Source organism: Oryzias latipes, chromosome 21 (assembly GCF_053564925.1).
Source record: "Oryzias latipes strain Hd-rR chromosome 21, Olatipes_Hd-rR_3.1".
NCBI classification, from domain to species: Eukaryota; Metazoa; Chordata; class Actinopteri; order Beloniformes; family Adrianichthyidae; genus Oryzias; species Oryzias latipes.
Window position 1 is genome coordinate 15475506 of NC_136257.1, and position 23524 is coordinate 15499029.

At 38.9% G+C, this 23524-nt stretch overlaps 1 protein-coding gene and 1 long non-coding RNA gene across 15 annotated transcripts in view; one reads left to right on the top strand and one right to left on the bottom strand.

Moving 5' to 3' along the window:
* Positions 1–23524, top strand: part of lrch1 (leucine-rich repeats and calponin homology (CH) domain containing 1) — a 123278-nt gene that overhangs the window by 76413 nt on the left and 23341 nt on the right. For 5 of the 14 annotated variants that reach the window (XM_078939573.1, XM_078939568.1, XM_078939569.1 and 2 more), the window contains exons 8-16: positions 452–557; positions 2329–2444; positions 6872–6942; positions 9287–9373; positions 9810–9881; positions 13669–13705; positions 15892–15963; positions 17424–17496; positions 19150–19272. In XM_078939573.1, coding sequence (XP_078795699.1) covers positions 452–557; positions 2329–2444; positions 6872–6942; positions 9287–9373; positions 9810–9881; positions 13669–13705; positions 15892–15963; positions 17424–17496; positions 19150–19272 — 757 coding nt within the window. The remainder of the gene's footprint in view (positions 1–451; positions 558–2328; positions 2445–6871; positions 6943–9286; positions 9374–9809; positions 9882–13668; positions 13706–15891; positions 15964–17423; positions 17497–19149; positions 19273–23524) is intronic. The other 9 variants (XM_011489507.4, XM_078939578.1, XM_011489505.4 and 6 more) reach the window with 3 other exon arrangements.
* LOC144988720 (uncharacterized) lies at positions 4437–5560 on the bottom strand. Its single transcript, XR_013652698.1, has 3 exons — positions 5385–5560; positions 4655–4832; positions 4437–4525 (listed from the first exon to the last, which is right to left on the bottom strand). It is a non-coding gene; the product is annotated as an uncharacterized LOC144988720 (long non-coding RNA).

A 23524-nucleotide genomic window follows, 5' to 3' on the forward strand; every position in this document is an offset into this window, starting at 1 on the left:
CCCCGTTTTCATGTCAACAAAGAAGAAAAGGCTGTAAAACTACTTAAATAAGTGTTACAATCTGACATGACAAACTACAGGCTACTGTTCACATGGTGGAGTTTAAAAACTCTATATGAATGTTGATTTAAGTAAAATAATGTTTTGTTAAAATCCCTCTATATGTGTGGAAGAAGCCTAATGTGGAGCTCTGCCTTTTTCTAATCAAAACAATCAAGACGGTTTGGTTTTCAAGTGATTTTTGATGCAAAAAAATATTTTAAAAAAAGAAAATTAATAGACTTTGGGACGTCTAGATTTCTGGTTTCTATTTCTATCTGTTGTTGCAATCATCACTGACAGAATTTTGCGCAGAGATAATAAAAAGCAAAATTATTTTTCCTGAAGGGTAAGAGGAAAGTGACTGTAATTTAATTAAAATAGTAGAGTTTGAAGCTGACTGTTGCTGAAGCCCTCAGATGAAGACAGTCTGGGTCTCAACGTGCCCATGAGCAACATCACAGAGGAGGATGGATTCAGCAAAGACGACTCCAGCGAACACATCAGCTCTCTGTCAGGTAAACACAAACCAAACACACAAAAACAACAGCAAAATTATGACACAGTGTTTTTTCACATTAGGTCTCTCCTTTTGTCACATCTTGCATGAAAAAAATTCAACCTTGATGTCAAAGTATAACAAAACGTTGTGTTGGTTTAAGGTAGTTAGGCATAAATAAACACTTCATTTCCAAATAAGGAGGTAGAAAAGTATTTATTGTGTTAATTGTAACAAATTGAACAAAAAACCAGCAATGTCAGCCTTTTATGTTCCTTTAGGAGTTATGTTGGGCTTTGCTTTGCTTCTTTATTGTTCTGATAACTTTCGCACATCTGATTTTTTAATGTATTTTTTTACCTCTTTTTTTTTCAACCTAAAATATTTTATCAAAGGTTAATAACACCTCACATAAAAATGAAATTCATTTGTACTTATTTTATCTAAAATCAAATGATTCACTTCACATTTTCTGTAGAAATCAACCTGTTTAAATAAAACAGAAACAAATGTGTCCATGTTTTTCTGCTTACGCTGAGTAATTAAAGACTTAGCGTCATACTTTTGTTGTTCACCAAACCAGATGTGTAGAGTCTGATGAGGAGCCCTGGTTCTGTCTGGTGTGACACATGGACTGTCGTGACCTCCGTCACCATCTGCAGCTTAGCGTCGGACCTGAATGCTTCTGGAAGCAGAGCTTGAATAGAGAGCAGCCGCAGGTCCTTAGAGACCCAGTTTAAATAGACTTCAATCAGCTCGATTTAGGTTACAGCTGCTGAAATGAGCCGAGGAACGTCTATCCATCTCTGTAGCAGACTATGAACAATGTTAAGAAACGTGTTCACTGACTGCCTGACGGCTGTACTTTAGCACAAATTCAAATGTTGTGTTCTGGATTGAGTTGTGTTGTGCGACGATTCCAGTGACTGATTTGTTATAACCCTTAATAACTAGCCTGACACATTTGATAAGAACTTGAACTCAGTGTGTGGTTTAAATGTAAACATGTTTAAGATCCTATTCAGCCTTAAAAAGCTAGAAAAGGTCTACAACAATGCAATGCATTGTCTACAACAGATCCCTGGAAAGACCTCGGACCTCTCAGTCCAGAAAAGTGCAGTGCTAGGAACAGCTAAGATACTGGGCAGATCCTCAAGCTCCCAGGCTTCTGGTAGAGGACCTGATCATGGGTTAGAAAAACCACCCATGTTATCCACTGTTTGAGATTTAATATATAACATGAAACGCAGCCTTAAAACACAATGGATTTCATTTCACCTGCAAGTGAACCCTGGTGTAGTTCACTACATTGTGAACACAGAATCAGTGAACCAACAATGTGATGCAGAGACATCTATTAATGGTTCTTTCAAAGTATAGAAACACAAAGCCCAATCAGCAGTCAGTGTCAGTTATACAGGCAGTTGTCGGCTTCATGATGCTGTCCTGGCAGTTTGGTTCACTCTCTTAGCTCAATGTGAGAGGAAACCAATAGAGAAGCTGCAGCTTTTGGGATGACTCGTCCAAATCGATTACAATTCAAACAGATTTTGAAAGTGTTTGTTTTCTTTTGTTTCTGTTATTTAAAATTGACATTGAGTTACCAATTTTTCTAACCTAAACTTTTTATCACACGATAACCACAATATAACGTTTAATCACAGCAGTTTCTTTTCTAGTTATTATTGAATGGGAACCATGCTCTCTTTATGTCCTCTGTTTATTAATTGTTGGCAGAATCAATGAAAACCAGAACTATTTCATGTACATGTTTTTCCTCGCCGTTTCAGCTGATCCAAACTCTGACTCGGTGCGTCTGATCGAGGAGAGCCCTACAGAAGCCTTGAAGGATCAGTTCAGCTACAGAGACTCTGCTCTCAGCGAGCGCTTCATCAGCTACATTAAGGCAAGGGCTCAGAGTACATCTCCCCACCTCCTCCTCATGGTGTTTGGCTCTGTGGTTCAGAGTTGGAAGCAGTCGACGCTTTACTGTATGAATTATGCCACACTCACATTAGACTAACTGTCATGTTCACTGGACTGCGTGGAGTCCATGTTTTTTCATCTGTGGAGCCTAAACTGTCTCTTCACGTTAGAGTAGACCTTTTTCACACTTCCGCATTTTTCGACCGGAAATACGTCAATGACGTGTAAAACAACTTCCTGTTAGCGTAGCAGCAGATATGAAGAATGGCAGAGTCGAAGAGTTGCAGTCTCTGTTGCGTTCCAGGCTGTTCGTCTTCCAACCAAAAACAGCCTTACCTTTCATTTCATTATTTTCCTGTGGATCCAAACCTGAAACCCAAATGGATATAGGCGATCCGAAGAGATGAAGGGCATAGTTTTAATGTAAACACAGGTAGCACCCTCTGCTGCCGGCACTTACTAACTTCGCTCCGGGATTGTGGTGCGGCTGCGTCGTTCGTCGCCTGAAGAGTGGTGTTGCCCCGAGTATTTTCCCTTGGAACAACTTTACTGATCCTTTGAGAAGGGAGTCAGAATATGACAGAACTTCAAACGTCAGGCTATGCAGCTAAGCTGTGAAGATACTAGCGACATGGTGGCTAAGCTAAGACAGTAAAGATGGATCACGACTACGTGACACACCCACCTGCAGGTAAGGTTGTTCATAATGTGTTTGGTTAACGTTAGTCAACTATGTGTACCGTTATTGGATACATGCATTTCTACCTGAACAAATTAATATTTATAATAAAAGATGTTCATGCTCTCACCTATTTTAATTACATGTATTTAATCACTTTTGAGCATTTTGTCATTTTGTAATTTCCTTAACAAAAATAAATGAAATGTATTTGTAATTAAATACTTAACATACTTTTCAAAACATGATTACTGTGTTGTGTTGAAAGGTAGCATTAATATATTAAGACTGATTTTTAATTTCTTTATCTTCACAGGTGCTCTGGATGAGGCTTTGGATTACATCCATGACTTAGAAGCCAAGTTCCTTTGCTGGAGCCAGGAGACGATGTCATGGCGGACAAAAGTTCCTCGTTCAAGACCTCCTAACTGACATTGGATCTAAGATCATCATTCCACCTTTTAAGCTTTCAACTCAATTCAGCAAGGAGGAAACAGAACAAACCGCAGCCATCACCCGCCTCAGAATTATGGTGGAAAGAGTGATCAGTAGGATAAAGTCCTTTCACATCAGGAACTCTCTGTGCCGCTCACACTGATGGGCAGTGTGAATCAGATGTGGCTTAACCGCCGTGTTTTGGCAAATTATCATGGACTTTTTTGTTTTGAAGAGTGAATTAATGTTTGGTATGTAAATAATGTATAATGTGCAAATAGTATGGAAAAATTTAGTGTTTCCACATATTCTTAAAATCTAATTAAATATAATTGTTATATTCGTAATGTTTTTCTGTTGAAATGTGACTGACTACACAAAAAAATTAGATGAACAAATAAAACAATTTTGGTCAAAATTGTGCCTCGTTTAATTTTTTGGTATGCAAATAACATCAAACATTTACAATAAAAAATAACATTACAGATCAACAGTAAGACAGAAGGCTGAACTGATTGTTAAAGACAAGATAAGTGTAATTTAAGGTATGCATTCATGCATTTGCCACAATATATATCCAAGTTCTCTTTCATTCCATCTCAGAAACCCATCCAACACAACCATGAGAGGTTGGGGCTGCACCTGGCATAATCTGCTTCCAGATGCCATCATATGGATCTGGCTGTGGTCCTACACAAGAGAAACACAACACACAAAAGTTAGACATAAGTGCATAACTACATTTCAATTTAATTCATTATATCTGCTGTAACCATAATTTGGTTAGTCATAAGATTAAAAAAAAAAAAAAAAACTTAACTTGCTCACAAAGCAACAAAAAGTTAATTACCTGTATATGCCTTGTACAGTGTGGACCTCTGACCGTCCCTGCCAACCGTTTTGGGTTTTTGCACCATCAGCTCACTAACCGGTTCAGGATGGATTCCCTTATAAGTAAAAGGCAGAAAGCAATTAAAGTCTGTAGTAACTACTTGGGGTGTTTTTATAATAATTTAGAGTTGTTATGGATACACATACGTTCTTAAAAAATAATGACAATATGATCACAAACCCACCTGTGCCATCTTTGCAAGCCACTCGTGCAGGCCAGGGGGGTGGAGCAGCCTGCAGACCCAGCTGTGAATAATGTGCGGTCTGGAACAGGATGGCAACTATGTGATTGCAAAATCCTTTAGCAGCCACACAACTGCAGACGAAAGCTTTCAGGTTGGCACTTTCTGCGTCCAGTGATATCTAGACACAATAAATTATATAGGTTAAAATTAGGACATACTTATGTTGCTACATCAATGTTCAGAATGACATGAAACTATAACTGTCAATAGGGTGACCAGATTTGAGTTTGTAAAAAAGAGGAGTGAAGTGAGTTTGTGAGATATTTCATCGAGAGTAATTGGTGTTCAGAGCTGCATACATGAAGCAAATATAATTACATTTCATCTATGTTCAATGTTATTTTATTATATAAGTATCAAAAGAGAGGACATGTCCAGGAAAAGAGGACTTCTGCTCACCATACTTTCAGAAAAATAATACTAGTAAGTGAAGAAAGTGCCGCAACCGCAGCAAAATGAACACGCATACGGGCAACTTAACATTTCTTATTTACAGCTTCACCAAATTTTTGGGTGTTATGTTAATCTCATGCCTTTTCACTTAAACATACACACAACATATTCACTGCGATGCCTTATATTACAAATTAATAACACCAGGATTTACAGTTGACGTAAACACACAGAGTTACCGGTGATGCGGCTATGGCTAAAGCTAGCTGAAGCTTACCTTGGTAATGGTGGATAAACTCTTCGTGGACGAATTTATATCCCATGTCCAATTTGTTTCCTTTAGTGGACGATTGCATCTTCACACTCTTCATCACATCGGTGCTGGTGAACTTCGGAACACAGCTCAGGCTCTTCGAAAACACTCTAGGCTCTGCCATTCCTCCGCCAGCGAAGCACAAACCGGAACTAGGTTTACACGTTGATGACGTACTTCCGGTTTTTGCGAAAAAGGTCTGTTCCTGTAAGTGTGGACTGCTGATGCGTGGTGTTTTGAGGCTAAGGATGGCAAGTGTTTTCTGTGGCTCCATCCTCTTCCTCTTTGCTCTTAGAGTGGGAATCAGAACAGCCGTGTGAGCTAAATCTCTGAGCCTGGAACTGACTTGACATTTGTTAATAATTCCCATTAGTAGGCAGTATGTTTTCTAAATGTTCACATGTAACAATTCCAAAGTTTTAAAGACCCACTCCAATGAAAAGATGTTTTAGATGTTTTTAACATGTTCTTGTGAAAATTAAGCTCAAATTTGCATTAATGAGTATTTCTATATTCTAATAAATATGAGTCAGGAGCAGACAAAAAAAGCAGCAGAAAAAAGATCGTATTTGTGACAAAAAATACACAGAGCTTCCTGCTCCGCTCCATTCTGATTCATCCACTTTCAAAAAAATAGATCCATGAATGTCTTTTTTTCCTCTTCTGAGCTGGAATTTGTATCCAAACTGTACGGCTGGATAGCTCCAATATTGCTTGCCATTTTTGTCTTCAACTTGTTTTTTGGGTTTCCTAAGTGTTTAATGTTTAATATGTTTGAAAATGCCTTCAACATATGAAAAATCTGTCAAATATGGAGAGCCTGAAAGGTTTATGTGAATGAATCCAACCCAGATTTAATTGTGTCATCTTGTTCTGAAAAATGAAACCAATAATCCAACAGATTTTTCACACTCCACAGCTGCTTGTTTTTGTTGAAAAACAAATTGAAAGTGTTGGAGTTTTCTGTTTTGATGCTCATCTATGGTTAACCTTAAGCTTAAAACAGTTGTAGTTGCTACAAAGTTTTCAGAAACAAAAGCAAAGAGAATGTTGGAAACTGATGAAACTGGACTCTCTCTATGGAGCTGTTTTAGGTATAGATTCTGGCTCAGCATCAGTGAAACCATTAAAGTCGGACCATTTAAGGGATAGTGAGGAGAAAAGAACAACCTGAAGGCTCTGATGTAGTTTGGAAATGATCCAGAAGTTTCTGAGAAGCAGGTTGAGATCTCTGGCTGAGAGTGGAGGCCCACATTTATGCTCCATTCTTCATTTCTTAGAAGTTTTATCATCTTAAATAAAGGCAAGGATGGAAGGAACAAACAAGGGAGAGATACCGGCACAGTGTTTTCATTGTGTCGAGGAGACCAGCGTAATGTCTCCATTTTTGGGCCAACGGCTTAAGAGGCTGCGGGTCATGTGACCGTTGCTCATGTTTCTGTGTGTTTCAGGGCCGGGCAGTGGCAGACTTGGACGAGCCCCTCCAGATAGAAGAAGACTCACACTGGCAAACGGACCCAACGTGAGTTCATCTGATCCTTCTTCCTGGGATTCTTTTTTGTGTTTGTTTTTATTTGTGATTATTTCACTTTATGGGGGGAAAAACCCAGGCTCTAAAGAGAAATTTAAACCGATACATTTCATTGTCTTTAGAAAAACAAAAATACTTGTATGATTTTTTTCTACAACTTATCCAGTGTATATATAGCATTCATAGTATGATGAGAAACTGATCTGGCAGATTTATCTATTAACATAAGCATTCAAAACTGTATGAAAATTTTACTTGTGGCAGATAAGAGAACATAATGTTAAATATAACAAATAAGGAGGAATAGGGGAAAATACGAATGTCTCAAAATCAAAAGATAACCGCAGCAACTGTAGGGGCATGTGACAAATAAACCTCTCAGAGTTGTCTTTATGTGTAAATATTGTGGGAACAATGCAATCTGCATTTTCTCTGTTTATCTAATGTCAGCAGAATCAATGAAAATCAGCACTATTTCATGTGAAATTTGAGATTAAAAAAAATTGGTACTTCTTAAAATGTTTACAATAATTGAAAGGTTTATTTTGATGTTGACAATAAAAGAAAAAAGTTACGGATCAGGCTTGCTTATTTCACATGTGCAAAGTCGGGCTGCACAGCTGTACCATGCATCTGCAAATGTTTTCTTCTTCTTCTGTACGGCAGTTTATTCCCCAGTGTACAACAATACTGCCACTCTTTATTAACTTAGTTAACACAGCCATGTTATCAACTGTTAATTTGGCTGCAAAAGTAGCTGCAGTGACCCCAGGAGCATCTACTCAGAAGAAAATGTGTTCAGTTCTCCAACGCATAAATAATAACATCGATCTGAGAAAATATTGGCTGCAAGCCCTGTGACTTCAATTCAATAACAATTTTATTGTCTGTAATGACAACAGCATGAGATTATACTGTGTTGCATTCAGGCGCCATTTGTCTTATTTTACAGAGCTGTAATTCAAGCTCTCGGTTTTTGAGGAAAGCATAAATTTGTGTGATCGTTTAAACAGATCAGACAGTCGTAAGGCAGAATTTTCAGGAAATGTTACCGGGAGCTGATCTAATTCAAATGGCTTAACTGTTGCAATGTTGGTGACAATAGGAAGTGACGTAAGATTCAATAAAGGCAGGGTACCGATCGGGTCGTGGTACAGATTGGATAGTGACAAGTACCGTATTTTCACGACCATATGGCGCACCGGGTTATAGGGCGCGGTCTCAGTTATGGGGGATTTCTCAGTATTTGACACATACAAAAGTCGCATCGGGTGTTAAGGCGCGGGCACGTTGACGCCCCATTCGGACCCTCAGACCCTCCAGAGTGGGTTAATAAAAGAACCAGTCTCTGTTTTTTTAGAGGAAACCTTTTTTTTTTTTTTTTACTGTTCTCCCTAACTGTGTAACACAAACTAACTGATCACCAGACTCACTTGCGCTCAGCGCCTGACCTCCCCCCTCCTTGTTCTTCACACGGGAGCGTGGGACTCCGGAGCTGAGAGCACACACGCATTGGCTTGCGTTTCTTCCATGCCTCACGATTACACATTAAGCACAGCACCTCATAAGGCGCCCCCTGCAGTTTGCTGAAAATTTAAGACTTTTAAGTGCGCCTTATAGTCATGAAAATCCTGTATTTAGTTTTAGCACTTTATAAAGATGTTTCTGAAGCAAATACAAGTCCAGAGCACTCACAAATCAAATAACATTGTCAAGATACAGAGAAATGGGGCAGCCGTGGTGCAGTGATAGGGCTGTCGACCCCTCATTGAAAAGTTGCAGGTTCAATTCCAGCCTTGACTGCCCATGAGTCGAAGTGTCTTTGGGCAAGACACTGAATCCCACCTTGCCTCTGGTGGAAGGTTGGCGCTAGTGTTCGGCATCAGTGTGTGAATGTGTGTGTGAATGGAACTGTGACTGTAAAGCTCCTTTGACCTTCAAGGAAGGTAGAAGAGCGCTATACAAGTGTACGCCATTTACCAAATGCATTAAGCTGAATAATCAGGATCCCAGAGAAAAGCTGGGAAACTAAAGCTTTATTACATTTAATATCAAAACAATGTATCACTTTTGCAAAGCTGTTAGAAAATAACATTGAAATGTTAAAAACGCCATTATGTTTGTTTAAAAAGGGATGTGTTTCTATTAGTTGTAAAATTTTAGCCTTATCATTTACAAAGGAATCACTTAAAAATTACATTATTTTCCATTTCTGCTTAATTCCACAAATCATTTATGGGATTTATAGCATTTATTTCTGCTAGATTTTGCCTTAAAAGATTCAATACTGGATGTAGTGCAGATTTATTTATAGAATTGTTTATAATAATTCCAGCTCAAAGCATCCAGAGACGTCAGGGCTCCACATCAACATGATCAACCAGCTGAAGGAGGCTGTGCAGCTCCTGCAGGACCCCAGCAGGTAAGACATCCAATCCTGGTTGTTACAACATGTTTACAAGTGGAAGAATCATTTTTAAAGTACATTTCCTGTCATGGTTTCCTGAAGTCTTGAATGTGTGGAAGTGTAAGTTTCATAAAAAAATACATGTTCTTTACTAATTATACTTGCTTCAGATGTTAAGATCCTGCATCAGCAAGCTCCTCTTTTGTCATTTTGCATCCAGATGATGGTTTTTAGGCATTGGCATGTCCAACACCAACACTACAGGAACCAATTGCAAGAAATTGACTTACAGTTTGATATGAAATACACCTGTTTTAATTTTCTTTTCCAACTAAAATCTTCAACTTTGTTATTTTTAGGGATCTTTGATGATTTGTCAATCACAAACTTCTTTAAAAACAAATGCACAGCGCTGAAGTTTCCTGTTTGTTTTGTCTGCATTTGAATTCAGGGTAAACACCGATGATGTGTCAGGAGTGCAGCTCTACCCGGTGGAGATGGTCACAGTGGAAGAGTCCATAAAGTAGGTTTTCTATCATCTCTGTTTTAAACTGGCTCGGAAATGACTCATCAGGCTTTTTTTTAGGGCTGCCTGATCTTATTCTCATGTTTGTTACCGCATCATTAGTTTTTCTAAAGGTTACATGTAAAACTGATCACATCTGTTAGGAAAGCCCTTCTGCCATGCAAACACCATGTCCAAAAGGCCCTTCCCCTTTTGGTGCTAAGTATTTCCATGTGGTTATATTCGCATCATGTCCAATCATAAGCCAGAGCCAAAAATTACTCTAGCTTTCTTTTAAATGGTTATGATTGGGGGTGTAACGATTAACCGATGAATCGACAAATTGACTTCTATTCCTAGGATCGAACTAAATCGATCTGTCTGAGGCAGAATCAAATCGAATCAACCAATAACATCAAAAAATCGTTTCAAAATGAGATAAATCGATAATCGAATTGAAATTGGAAAATGCGATTTGGATTGAGACATGGTAGGGGGTAGGGGTGTGACGATAACTGCATCACAGCATCAGCGTGGTGATGAGATGGTCATGCGTGATTTGAACTATGATAAACACATTCATCCTTGCAAATAATTTACTTTTCCTGCTAGTCCTGTGTTCAAACTTCAAGGGCTTCTGGGTGAATTTCCATTGTATTAATTTCCATTACAAGCAGCGTGCGTTCTTGAGTGTGCGAGGTGGCCGCCCGAAAGAGGATTTTGTGTTGGGGGGAGGGGGGTTGCAAGAGTTCCGACACCGCGACTCTTGCTGCTTCATGATCAAAAATCCCACACCGTCACATCTCTACTCCAGAGCGGTTTAATAATAATAAAAAGGTAATAACGTAAAATAAAAAGAATCAATCACCGTTCTTCTGGGGAAAACCTTTTATTACTGTTCTTCACTCCGGAACACCAAACATTAATGCACCCCCAACACACTTGTGCGCTCTCACTCACTCGCGCTCTTTCCTCCTACACATGCAGCGCACTGACACACACACACAGTCATTCTACAACACCTATATACAAAGACCAAAAATATAAACGCAACAATTTTGTTATTGCTCCCATTTTTTATGGTATGAACTCAAAGATGTGAAACATTTTCCACATACACAAAATAACCAGTTCTCTAAAATATTCTTCACAAATCTGTCTAAATCTGAGATAGTGAGCACTTCTCCTTTGCCAAGACAATCAATCCCACCTCACAGGTGTGCCATATCAAGATGCTGATTAGACAGCATGATTATTGCATAGGTGTGCCTTAGACTGGCCACAAGAAAAGGCCACTCTGAAATCTTCAGTTTTGTTTTATTGAGGGGGTCAGGGGACCCAGACAACCAGTCAGTATCTGGTGTGACCACCATTTGCCTCATGAAGTGCGACACATCTCCTTCGCATAGAGTTGATCAGGTTGTCTATTGTGGCCTGTGGAATGTTCTTCCACTCTTCTTCAATGGCTGTTCGAAGTTGCTGGATATTGGCAGCAACTGGAACACGCTGTCGTATACGCCGATCCAGAGCATCCCAAACATGCTCAATGAGTGACATGTCCGGTGAGTATGCTGGCCATGCAAGAACTGGGATGTTTTCAGCTTCCAAGATTTGTGTACAGATCCTTGCAACACGGGGCCGTGCATTATCATGCTGCAACATGAGGTGATGTTGTTGGAAGTAGGGCACAACAATGGGTCCAAGGATCTCGTCACGGTACCTCTGTGCATTCAAAATGCCATCAATGAAATGCACCTGTGTTCTTCGCCCATAACATATGCCTGCCCATACCATAACCCCACCACCACCATGGGCTACTCAATCCACAACATTGACATCAGAAAACCGCTCACCCACACGACGCCATACACGCTGTCTGCCATCTGCCCTGAACAGTGTAAACCGGGATTCATCCATGAAGAGAACACCTCTCCAACGTGCCAGACGCCATCGCATGTGCGCATTTGCCCACTCAAGACGGTTACGACGACGAACTGGAGTGAGGTCGAGACCTCGATGAGGACGACGAGCATGCAGATGAGCTTCCCTGAGACGGTTTCTGACAGTTTGTGCAGAAATTCTGTGGTTATGCAAACCAATTGTTTCAGCAGCTGTCCGAGTGGCTGGTCTCAGACGATCTTGGAGGTGGACATGCTGGATGTGGAGGTCTTGGGCTGGTGTGGTTACACGTGGTCTGCGGTTGTGAGGCCGGTTGGATGTGCTGCCAAATTCTCGGAAATGCCTTTGGAGACGGCTTATGGTGGTGAAATGGACATTCAATTCCCTAGCAACAGCTCTGGTGGACATTCCTGCAATCAACATGCCAATTGCACGCTCCCTCAAAACTTGCGACATCTGTGGCATTGTGCTGTGTGATACAACTGAAGATTTCAGAGTGGCCTTTTCTTGTGGCCAGTTTAAGGCACACCTGTGCAATAATCATGCTGTGTAATCAGCATCTTGATATGGCACACCTACGAGGTGGGATGGATTGTCTTGGCAAAGGAGAAGTGCTCACTATCACAGATTTAGACAGATTTGTGAAGAATATTTCAGAGAACTGGTTATTTTGTGTATGTGGACAATGTTTCACATGTTTGAGTTCTTACCATAAAAAATGGGAGCAACAACAAAAGTGTTGCGTCTATATTTTTGGTCAGTGTAGTTAGTCCATTAGCTATATTAGTAGTAGTTAGTTGTTACTGGTATTTGTTAATTAAGTAGAGTGTGTTGTAATTATGAATTGTATTCATTTGCGACGTGGCTGCCGGGGGATATTTATGTTCAGGGGGTGCAGTTAACCGCAATCCTGCTGCTTCATCACCGCGGTGATCAAAAATCCCACACCGTCATAGCTCTAATGGTAGGTTTGTTTTACTAAAAACGACCAAGTGCATCACAGCAGACAACACATGTTATGCCAGCAAAAACTGATCAGTCCATCATTCCAGTCCAATGTGTCTTTGGCAAAGACAAGAGACCATACTGTGTGCTAGAATGTTCCAAGATGTTCCCTTTGGATTCTTTGGATGTGGAAAAACAACAGTGGGCTGAACTTCTGCAAATTGCGAATGGATTTGACATTCATTCTTGTTTACTTGTTTGTTTGAACACATATTTCATATACACTTGATTATCTTGCAAGAAAAGCAAAGAATGTAGAAAACTTCACCTGCAATGGAGATTAATACTGATACTGAAATCCAGGTATTTCTCTCTGAGTCACACCGGTTGAAGTTTTGGTTAAAGATTTCCTGGATCCATTTTAGGTCAGTGAATTGAATCGTTCAAAATCAACCCAAATATTGATTCGAATTAGCCACAAATATTACTTCGAATCAAATCGTTGTCAGAATGAATCTTTGCACTCCTACTTATTATATTTAGGGATAAAGATGTGGTAAATAAAGACATAAACAAGTGTCTGTGCACTGATCTCTGCTAACACTGCACACAAACACAAACACACACATCAGGCCTACTGGTTGCCCTATAAGCTCTGAAAGTTTGTGTCTGAACACTCCTTGGTGTCAGCTACAACTGTGTGGCAAATTCAACTTTCTCTGTGAAAAGATGCAAACAAAGCCTTCCGTGTCTGGAAAAGAAACCCTCTCCTTCCTCTGGAAAGTTAGCTACAGATGTGTTACAGCGGACACCATTTATTTATTAGATTTGTCAAAATGAAGTGAGATTTTTAAATAATTCAGCTTGCAAGGCTCCATTTAGATTTAGATAAAAAGTGATCTGTAGATTTTTCTTGATGGGAAAAGTTGATGTTTTTTCTTTTTCTTTTCTATCTCTTCAGTGGGCAGGACAGCGATGATGGCGACTTCAGGCCAAAGGTACGGTCTGAGAAACAGTTAAACTGCAAGATGATGAGCATGATTCCTCAGCATGTGTTGTAGTTGCAGTTTTTCTTCTGACACTGAAGAGAAGGACTTTAGTTATGATGTTAGACCAGAGGTTTTTCACTTTAGAATCACGTTTTCTCTCACAGTTTTTCAAAACGTACAAATGAAAATATGAATGAATAAATTAATAGGTAAATATCAGCTAATGATACATTTTTTTAAACCATATGATTATATTTTAGGAGTGCATAGTCTTTCTTTGTCATTTGTTTTGGTTTTTGTCTCTGGGAATCTTTTCTCTGTTAAGTGCTAAACCTATTGACTTTCCAAACTACTTACTTCAATCAGCACCCTTTTTGATTGACAGGTTTAAAGGAATTAGCTAATTTTAGATGTGATTCAACAATGATAAAGCTTTAGTTGTTGAAGGACTGAAGCAGCAGAGCAGAGCAAAATAATGAATGCTTTCATGTTTAAAAAACAAAAATATGAAATGTTCTTCCCATTATTTCAGTTGTATTTAATTTTTACAAGGAAAAAGGTATTTTTGATGTTTTCAGTTGATAATTATTCAGGTTTTAAGTCGTTTTAAAAACTAAGCTTTTCACTGTAGCTTATGTAATGTAAGATTTTGTACATAACTTCACTAATGATGATGTTTTATTTTGAAACTCTGCTTCCTAATGTGCTAATGCCGATCCAAAACATTCTACATAATAGATCTCTTACTGAAAGGCATCTTTACTTAACATAAATACTTTCTCAATCTTCAAATGTCAGTTTGAAGCCTTGTGTTAGAGAAGTGTTTTCAACCGGTGTGACAAAACAAAACATTTCCCATCTCCAGGATATCAGCTGTTTGTTCATCCAAACAGGCCCTGTTAAATCACTGAGTAGTTTGGAATATGAAAGATCATAAAATACTTTTTTCTTCGTGTTTATTTGATTCTATTAAAGACACTTTGATAAGAATGGCGGTACCGCGATTTAGCCGCATCTTCAGCTCTGTTTTCGGGACAGTCCCGCCCCTTTAACTGTCTCTGCCAATCATTCTTGGAGGCTTAACCACACGTCATCAGTCTGACCAATCAGAAGTGGTTAAAGTCTTCACTTCCTTGTTCTGATTCTGCTCATATAGTCTCTCAGTTCTAACAAAAATACCAGCTAAAGCTCGTTTTTAGCGGTGTAGCTTTCCACAGAATCCGGTATCAGACTGTGGAACAAGTGAACAAAACAATGAGGCTCAGAGAAGCAAGTCTGTCTTGTATCGGCGTCCTTTTTCACACTACATCTCCCATGATGCATAGGGTTAAGGTGACAGCATCTCAGTGTAAAACATCTTAAATCTACAACGAACACACATCAAATAGTTTTTAAATCTTTTTGATGAAATCAGAGGTCAACAGTTTAGTTCTCCATCAAGGTTTGTGTTTATTAACAGCCAAACATTCCAGAGTTTGGTCCAAGTCATCTTTCTAAGTGAAACACGTTTCTAATAATATCTGGAATATTTTATATGTTAAATTTAAGAAGAAGTAATAACAACATTAAAGAAACAGGATTAAGGTGAAGTGGCAAACAGAAACAATTAAACTAAATTCAAACCATTTAATTATCTAAAAAGAAATAACACATTTTTGTTAAAGATTTCAAGACTTCATCTTTGATTAAGACAAGAGAAAAGCTAATAAAACTTCATTGTGTTCACTTTTTGTGAAACTACAGAAAACAGAAATATAATGTTAGTTTTTTTTGTGTGTAACATTTTTAAACATATTGTGATTATGTAATTGTTCAAAAATGACATAAAATTGCATGTTAATAAAATGGAGGGAAAAAACTACCTGGGTAAAATTTCAAGTAATGTAGTCGAAAATGATTTCTGAAAACTAACTTTTTTTACATCTTTTAGAAAAAAAAGCTGCAACTTCCAGCTTTTTTGTTCCACAATTATCACAAAAATGCATGTGAGACTGCAGAGGGACTGTACATCAACACAGACTACGAGTTTCTCCTTTTTTAATTTTTGGATGCTGGTGTGCCGCGGGATTTTTATCAAAGATAAAGTGTGCTTTGGCTCAAAAAAGGTTGAAACACACTGTGTCAGAGTAATGTTCCCCCTTCCAGTCTGTGAGCAGTAAAACCTTCTTCCTCTGAACGTTTGACGCGATCTGTAGCAGCACATGGAGAAAGGTGGCTATGAGTTCCAGAGGAAGAGGCAGATGATTCTAGAGAAAGCCAGGCTTTGGGTTAGTATGAGTGTCCCATCTCAGCCAGTAGAGTCCAAACTGTGAGCAGGCGCTCAGGCTTGGTCTCTGGAGTGAGCTGTCTTCAGTCATCCTTCCTAGTGAAAAGACAAGTGTGTCTATTTCCTGCTATGTTTGGCCCAGCTTTTTGTGTCTATCTTCCACCCGACACCTTCTGTCAGATGTGATCCTGTCGCTCCTCATCTGTCACCTAAGTATTTTTATTCTTTTTAAGCAAAAGGACGTTTATATAAATAAATCTTCTATTGGTGGACAATGAAATATGTTAGTTTAGAAAATGACAGACTGTCGTCTCACCATGTGAGTGGCAGTTGCAGTTAATCTGTAAAAAGTGTCTCATTTGTATTTTTTAGTTTTAAAATTCTCGGTTTGCTTCAGCCATCAGTAAAAATCAGCAGCCATAGAAGATGACAGTTCACCACTTCTGATTCTACAGATCCCCCCCAAAAATGAAGAATACCAATTCAATGTTAAAAACATTGACCAAGATTCAGAAACAGTTACAGAAGTCCTAAAGAGTTATCAGGAGCAGATAAAAACAATGCTCTTAGAAAAATATCTTGATACAAAGAAAACAGGCAGAGCGTGTCACAAGCTCCCTGCTCTGCTCCATTCTGATGCATCCTTCTGCAGACAAATGAACGTCTTTGTTTGTCCTCGTCTGAGGTGGAATCTGGATCAAAATGTACTATTTTGTAAACACAGAGAGCTCTCCGTTATAGGTGATGGGAAGGGGGGTGGGTTTACTCCACACTAACAGTCTCCTCGACAACTCAGGTGAATTTTTTATGAAGTGCCACTACGAGAGGTTTTTGGATTTTTGGTTAAAAGAGCATAATCATATTTAAAAGACCAATAAGAACAATTTACAATAGATCTAAAGATAATCGAATTAGGACTTTAAACCTGTCTGGACAAATGAACGGGTTAACTTTCCTTTTGCTAATTAAACGGATGAATTTCTTCTGCCTGACTTGTTTTCCTACAATAAACCAAGTCTAGACTCTGTATTACTCACTGCCTCCTCGTGTGTTTTTGTCTAAATGACCTATTCCTTGATAGGGTGAACCCTTAATGACTGCATGGAAAATATGAGTAGAAGTTATGCAACTTTTTGTTGTTTTTCTTCAGGTATTTTGCACATTTGTGTTCCTCTGAAGCATTTTAACAGTTGTGTAGAATCGGTCAGCTCCATCTCTGTGCATGCATGTAATGCACAAAAAAAAGCAGAATAGATCTTTCTTTATAAAGAATTTAATAGTTAGTTTTAGTGGAATAACTCTCATGATTCTCATCTGTGCAGGCTTTGTGCACTCATTCACATGTTTGTGTGTTTACAGGCTGCTCATATTTAAGACTAGTACTGGATACAGTCCACTGTGTGTTCAGAATGTCAGATAACACTTTGATGCTTACAGCTGTTGTGTGTTCCTTTACCTCAGCGAGATGAAGGGTCTCCGGTCAGCGGACCTTCATCCTTCTCCAGCCCCCCGTTTGGACTGAAGCCCCGCTCAGGTGAGTTACAAAGACATGATACGATTGTTAATGAGATGCGTTCCTGAAGAGGTGTTAGTGTATTCTTCGATTCCGGGGGCTAACATTTAAAAGTTTTTTTTTTTTAAAGTAACATTGTTTAAAGTTTCATTACTGATTGTACTTGAGTTATCTGGAATGAGTGGTCAGTTGCATAACTATCTCCCCCACTCCACACTCTGAGACAGAGAAGGGTGGAAGATCTGAACTCATGTTTGTCTGACTTTGAGCTGGAAATGTACTGCAGAGCTCTTCTTTTGTTGACCTCTTTGCCAGTGAGCTCTGTGGTGCTTTTTTCCCCCCAGAAATCTTTTGGTTTAGTGGATATTTGCAGGAGTGCATTACTCCCACTCAACAGCTGTATGAATACAAAGCTAAGGATGCTTATGTTTCAGTTCAATTTATTGTACTTATGAAATACAGTGTTCCCTCCTTTTATTGCAGGAGTTACGTTCTAAAAATAATCTTCCATACAGGAAATCCACAAAGTAGGATGGAAATTGATTACTATAAAAGGCTTGAGAATAGCATGGTATAGGCCCTTTAAGTTCAAACCTTTGTAGAAAAATGAGTCCAATATTATAGAATGGAAACAAAGATCACAAATTTACATAGCTGAATGCATTCTGCACAGGAAAAATAACATGGAGATTGATTGACAATGATCTACAGTCTATCAGGATTGTTAAAAAAACATAAACAAAAGACAATCGCACTGAAAAAAAATCAGCCAAATGGCAAGACCAAAACAGCAATATAGTGAGTGAACACTCTCCTGATTTGTAGCCAAGATCTTCTGGAGGTTCTGCACTTAGTGCAAGCTAAATATGAAACCAGTACAACAACTACCTTCATTAGGATCCAGTCCCCCCCCCCAAAAATAGACAATTGTGTCCATTTTGATGAATTTTCTTTCATTAGGACACAAAAAGAGTTGTGGTTCTTTTGAGGAACCAAATATTAAATAGCAGGTTTTTTGGGTGTATCCTACTGTACTGAGGAAGAAGTTGGGAAACTGTGGCGAGGAAACCTGAGTTTGAACGGATGAACATGAACTCCAGCAGATGCAGACTCAATGAGGGCGACCACCTGCGGTGACTGTGTGGGGTCAAACTAACTTAGGTTTTGTGTCATTCATAAACTCCTTTTAGTGGCTGTTGAAGGCTACATCATAGTAAACTTTAATGTCATGCTTTTTTCTAGTTTGTTTGTTGCCAGTTTTTTGCTAATTGCTAATGAAACTAACATGCTGAGCATGACTGTTGATCCTAAATGAGAGATGCCACTAATCTATATTTTTTTGTGTTATTTGTTGTTATGTCACTTTATTCATTCTTGTCACACTTTCCTTACCTGATTTGCTTGCTTATGTTTTCATTTTTTGGCACTTTATTTATTTTTTCCTGCACGACTGTCATATCGGATTCTCAAAACCACTGACCTCTGAATCAATATCTGCATGATTGATTCCGATCTTTTCCCCGAACTTCTTCCTGGTGGTCTTGGTGTTTTTCGCGGTGTGTTTCTGTGGAATGAACTTGCTGTACTTGCCCACTTGGTACCGCCCCCTCCGCCACCTTCCTCCCACTCACACGGCCCCATTCTCACTTATTCCTGATCACTTCCCCGTTGTAGCTCCGCCGTCACTTCCGTGCTCACCTCCCCCTTCCTGTCTAGACCCCTCCCTTCTCCCACAGGCCTCGCCCCTTCATAGAGACACACATCGTAGCCATGACGACGGGGACATTCACAATCGCGGTGAGCCACCCTTTTTCTGCCAACGTGTGTCAATCAGGGGGTTTATTTTCCGTCCTCACTGAGAGGAAGTGCTGGGGCGTCCTCTTCAGAATAATGTTTCAGGAAAGTGAAGAAAATAGGCTCTGTTTTATCTCATCATCTTGAACTTTCTCTTCTTTTCCTTGAAGGTTTTTTGTTTGTTTGTTTATGTGTTTTACCTCTGGCTGGTTTAAGTACTGACCATCCTTTGGGAGAAACTATCTGCAAGGGAAACCTTGAAAGTTCCAGGGTAAAGGTAAAAATACAATAGAGGGTTAACTTTGGATGACTAGAAGGGCCATTTTTCTATGCAAAGTGAAAAAAAGAGACCCAAACAGAACCTAAGTCCTATCTTTGGGACATTGATGCTGACCAGTGGATGGATGCTGGGCATCAGATGCTGCTTGGCCTTCTCCACTGAAACTAAAAACACATGGTGCCTGTGTGCTTCATTTAGCCCCCTGATTTTACAACCTGCAGTTGTCTGACATCTGTTTTTATGACTGGGTTGCAGGTTAAAAAAAAAAACAGTCAAGTGGCCTTGGTTGATCTGTTGATGCACCTCATCTCAGAGGTTTTTTTTAAAGGTACCAGATGGTTCAGGGGTGCCCACACATTTCGGCACGCAAACAACCAACTCCAAGAAAAACATACATATACACACACAGATATATATATATATATATATAGAGAGAGAGAGAGAAAATACATTTACATGAATATACGATTCCAACATGATAAAAAAAATTCCAGTCATTTTTTTCTTTAACAGCTTGGTGAATTGGACATGCGTGTTCATAGTTGGCATGTATCAACGGCGGCAAAGCGCGCGGTGTGCCAACAACAGAAATGTTCTGTGTGCCTTCTGTTTGAAGTTCCTTTTGAATGCTACATTCTCACACTTGTCAAAGGTTTAGGAGGAAGAAAAGCTTCATATCTGCTAGTGGAGCATTGCAGCGTTGTTTAGTAGAAAACACACACGTGCAGTGACGTATGGATCACAGGATGTTCAATTGGCCGTTCTGCATGTCAATAAAGTGACGTACTTCGCAGCGGGATGATGATTGACTGATGGCAGTTTTTAAAGAAATATATATTTTTATTGGTGGTTTATTTGTCTTTGATGGCCCATGATCTATCTATACTTCCTGTATGATCTATTGGGCATCCCTGGTTCATATGCTTCTAGGAGGAATATGTTTAAGACACGATTAGTAGACTAGTAGGCTAACAAAAAGCTAAGTGGCTTTGGTCAAACATCATACTGTCCTCAGATGGAAAGTCATTGGCTCTCCAAAGCCTTGGCTGCTGCTTTGGGTCATACCAGTTTGTTGGGTTTCAAACGCCAGGTAACAGTGGAAAGATTCTACCCGGGTCCACCATTTCTACTGAAGGTTTGTCTTTTTCTAACTAATTTGCTTCTTGTACTCGTTGCTCAAACCATCCAGTCTCTGATTTGAGAAGAAAGACAATTGGTTTGTGTGCATCAGGTGGAGGTTTACTGCTGTCCACTAAAGTCGATAAAACATCACTGCAGGGCCTAAATATCTAAAAAATACCTAAAAATCAACCAGGATGAATGAGAATCTACACAGACATTTGTTATTAAAAATAAAAATGACAATTCAACCAACTCCAGACTTTTGCTCATTTATAGTTTGAGAGATACAAAAAAAAACATTTTATGTTTGATTATACAAGAACAGCAAGAAAATAACGTTTTTCTAACGAATGTTTGTAAAGGTTAGCACAAAAAATGGAATGGGTTGGAAGGGGCTGTTCTAAAAAAATGGATCAAGCATGATTTTTAAACTAATCACATAAATGTGCATAGGTGTGCCCTGAATAAGTGTCAATTTTGTCCTTATTAGGAATAAGATTTCAGGTTAGAACTGTTGGATGATTTACAAACCTTTGCAGAAAGTTCTATGTTTTTTTTTGTCTATAAGAAAGCTTCATAAACATGTCTCAATATGAGACTATAAGCATATAAATATGTATCTGGAAAATGAAATGATCAAATGTAATTTTTTTCTATTATACAACATTTTCTTTTTCTTTGTTTTATAAATAAAACATTTGATACCTTTTCCATTTTATTATCATTTAAAACAGTTTGAATTGAAGAAAGCGGCACAATACCATTAAAAAAACAATATTAATTACATTTGTCAAATTTCTGTCTTCAGCCTGAATGTATTTGAGAACCCAGAGCACTCCAGACTTACAGATCCAGCAGTCTCTCCTGTTCATTTAGTATATGATGCAAAAACCCTCCTTAGCCTTAACTGAAAGGTGCAGTCATGTCTGCAGATGTCTAAACCTGCTAAATCACAAAGTAAAAACCAAAAGATATCAAATCTACTGTTGCATGAAACAGCATGCGTACATGCTATGGACTTGAAAGCATCTAGACCTCCAGGAATGTGGGCTTCCTGGAAGTGTTGCTTAAGCAGCAAAAGATTTTAAATAAAACGTGATCAGCACTTCCATCTGAGCAAGGGAAACAATGTGCCTTGGAGTATTTTTATAATGCTAACTTATGCCTCATTACATTCTCCCATGACCCGGAAATGATTCCCTTCCCAGCATCCCTTTTTACAGTCAGTCCCTCAAAAAAGCTTGGAGTAAGCATAGAGGGAGGAAATTAATGGAGGAAGAAACATTCTTACTTCCAGCTGCGCGTTTCGTTTTTAGAGCCACAGCTCCTTCTAAAAGCAATGCTGTGCGCAGTGTGTGGTAGGACGCAGTACATCTTTGCATTATTGTGTGGAAAGAACTTTTAGATGAAATCAGTCTGATACCGCGAAAGGTATTTATAACTGCAAAAGGCATATTTAAACCAGCATTTCTTTTGTTTTCTTTATACATTTTCTGAAAGGTGAGCAACGACAATATTTAAACCTGTAGGGAAAAATGTTTTAATTGCAAAAAAGTACTGACATGGTAAAACATGTAATAGTTTCAAGTGAATGTAAAAACAAAAAGTCATTCTTTGAGTTTCCTCCTTCTTTAAGATTAACACCTGATGCTGCATTTGGATCAATGCTGATGAACAGAACTGAGTTTAGTCCGGGGGTGTCAAACTCCCAGCCCCCTGTTGGTTTTCCAGAAATCTTGTTGTTGATTAACTGGATCAGGTTTGTTTAGCCAATAAGTAGCTTCAATAGCAGGTAGTTGGAAACCGTGTTGGACCTCGAGGCCTGGAATTTGATGCCTCGTTATAGTCTCTTAGTCTGTGCATTTGTCAAGCAGATCAAAACACTTAATGTTTTCCATTCTTTCTTTAAATGGACCAAAATTAGAGCTTGTGCTAACTAAAGCGAGTTGAGTGACTCATTTTCAGCTGCCAGGAACTGTGTTCTGGTGTCCGCTTCCCACTTATCGTTCCTGGAAAATACCGCTGCCCTTAGCTTTAAGTCAGCGCTTCCCTCTCCTGTGCAGACTCAGGCTAAATGTTTGCCAGACTTTGCCTTTGAAAACAGGTTAGTTTTATTTTAGAATAAGTAGTCCATATAAACATTTTCATGGCTCTTCTCAACGTTTTGATCAAATGTGTCAGTGCATCTGAGGAAGTTCTTTCACATCTGTCTTTATCTGCAGCTGTTCTCATGCAGCTCACAGCCTGCAAAGCCATGAAAAGGTTTTTTTGCATGTATGTTAGTGAAGTTTTAAAAGTTGATTCTTATCCATGTTTAACCAATTGGAACATTGAGAAGACTTCCTGTTGGTGAGTTTGCTCCCAGAACCTGCAAAATAAATGATGTGGCTCCCCATCTATTGATCCATCCATCCATCCATCCATCATGTCCTGACTACTTTGTTCTAAGAAGTGTACAAGTATTTCTATCTTATGGGAATATGTGAGGAATTTGAACAGGATCCAGAAAGAACTACAGAATAAACCTTTTGGACTTACAGCAGCAACAAAAAGTTTAAGAAAACGCGTTGATTTGTAGACAGCAGTGTCATTACATACTGATGCTACAATGCTAAATGCTATGCTAACGAGCTGTTCCGTGTGTCGCCTACATGTTATCACGGACTGGTTTAAAGTCAGACTATGTTTTCACGGAGCGGACTTTAAGACGTGGCGGATAAATACAACAAAATTAATTCATAAACCATTTATAAAAAATGTATTTCATAAAATATAATAAGAGGCACTTTGTGTGAAACTTTATTAGAAGTACCTTTTAACATTACAGAGCAAACACCCACCCCCCCCCCCCCC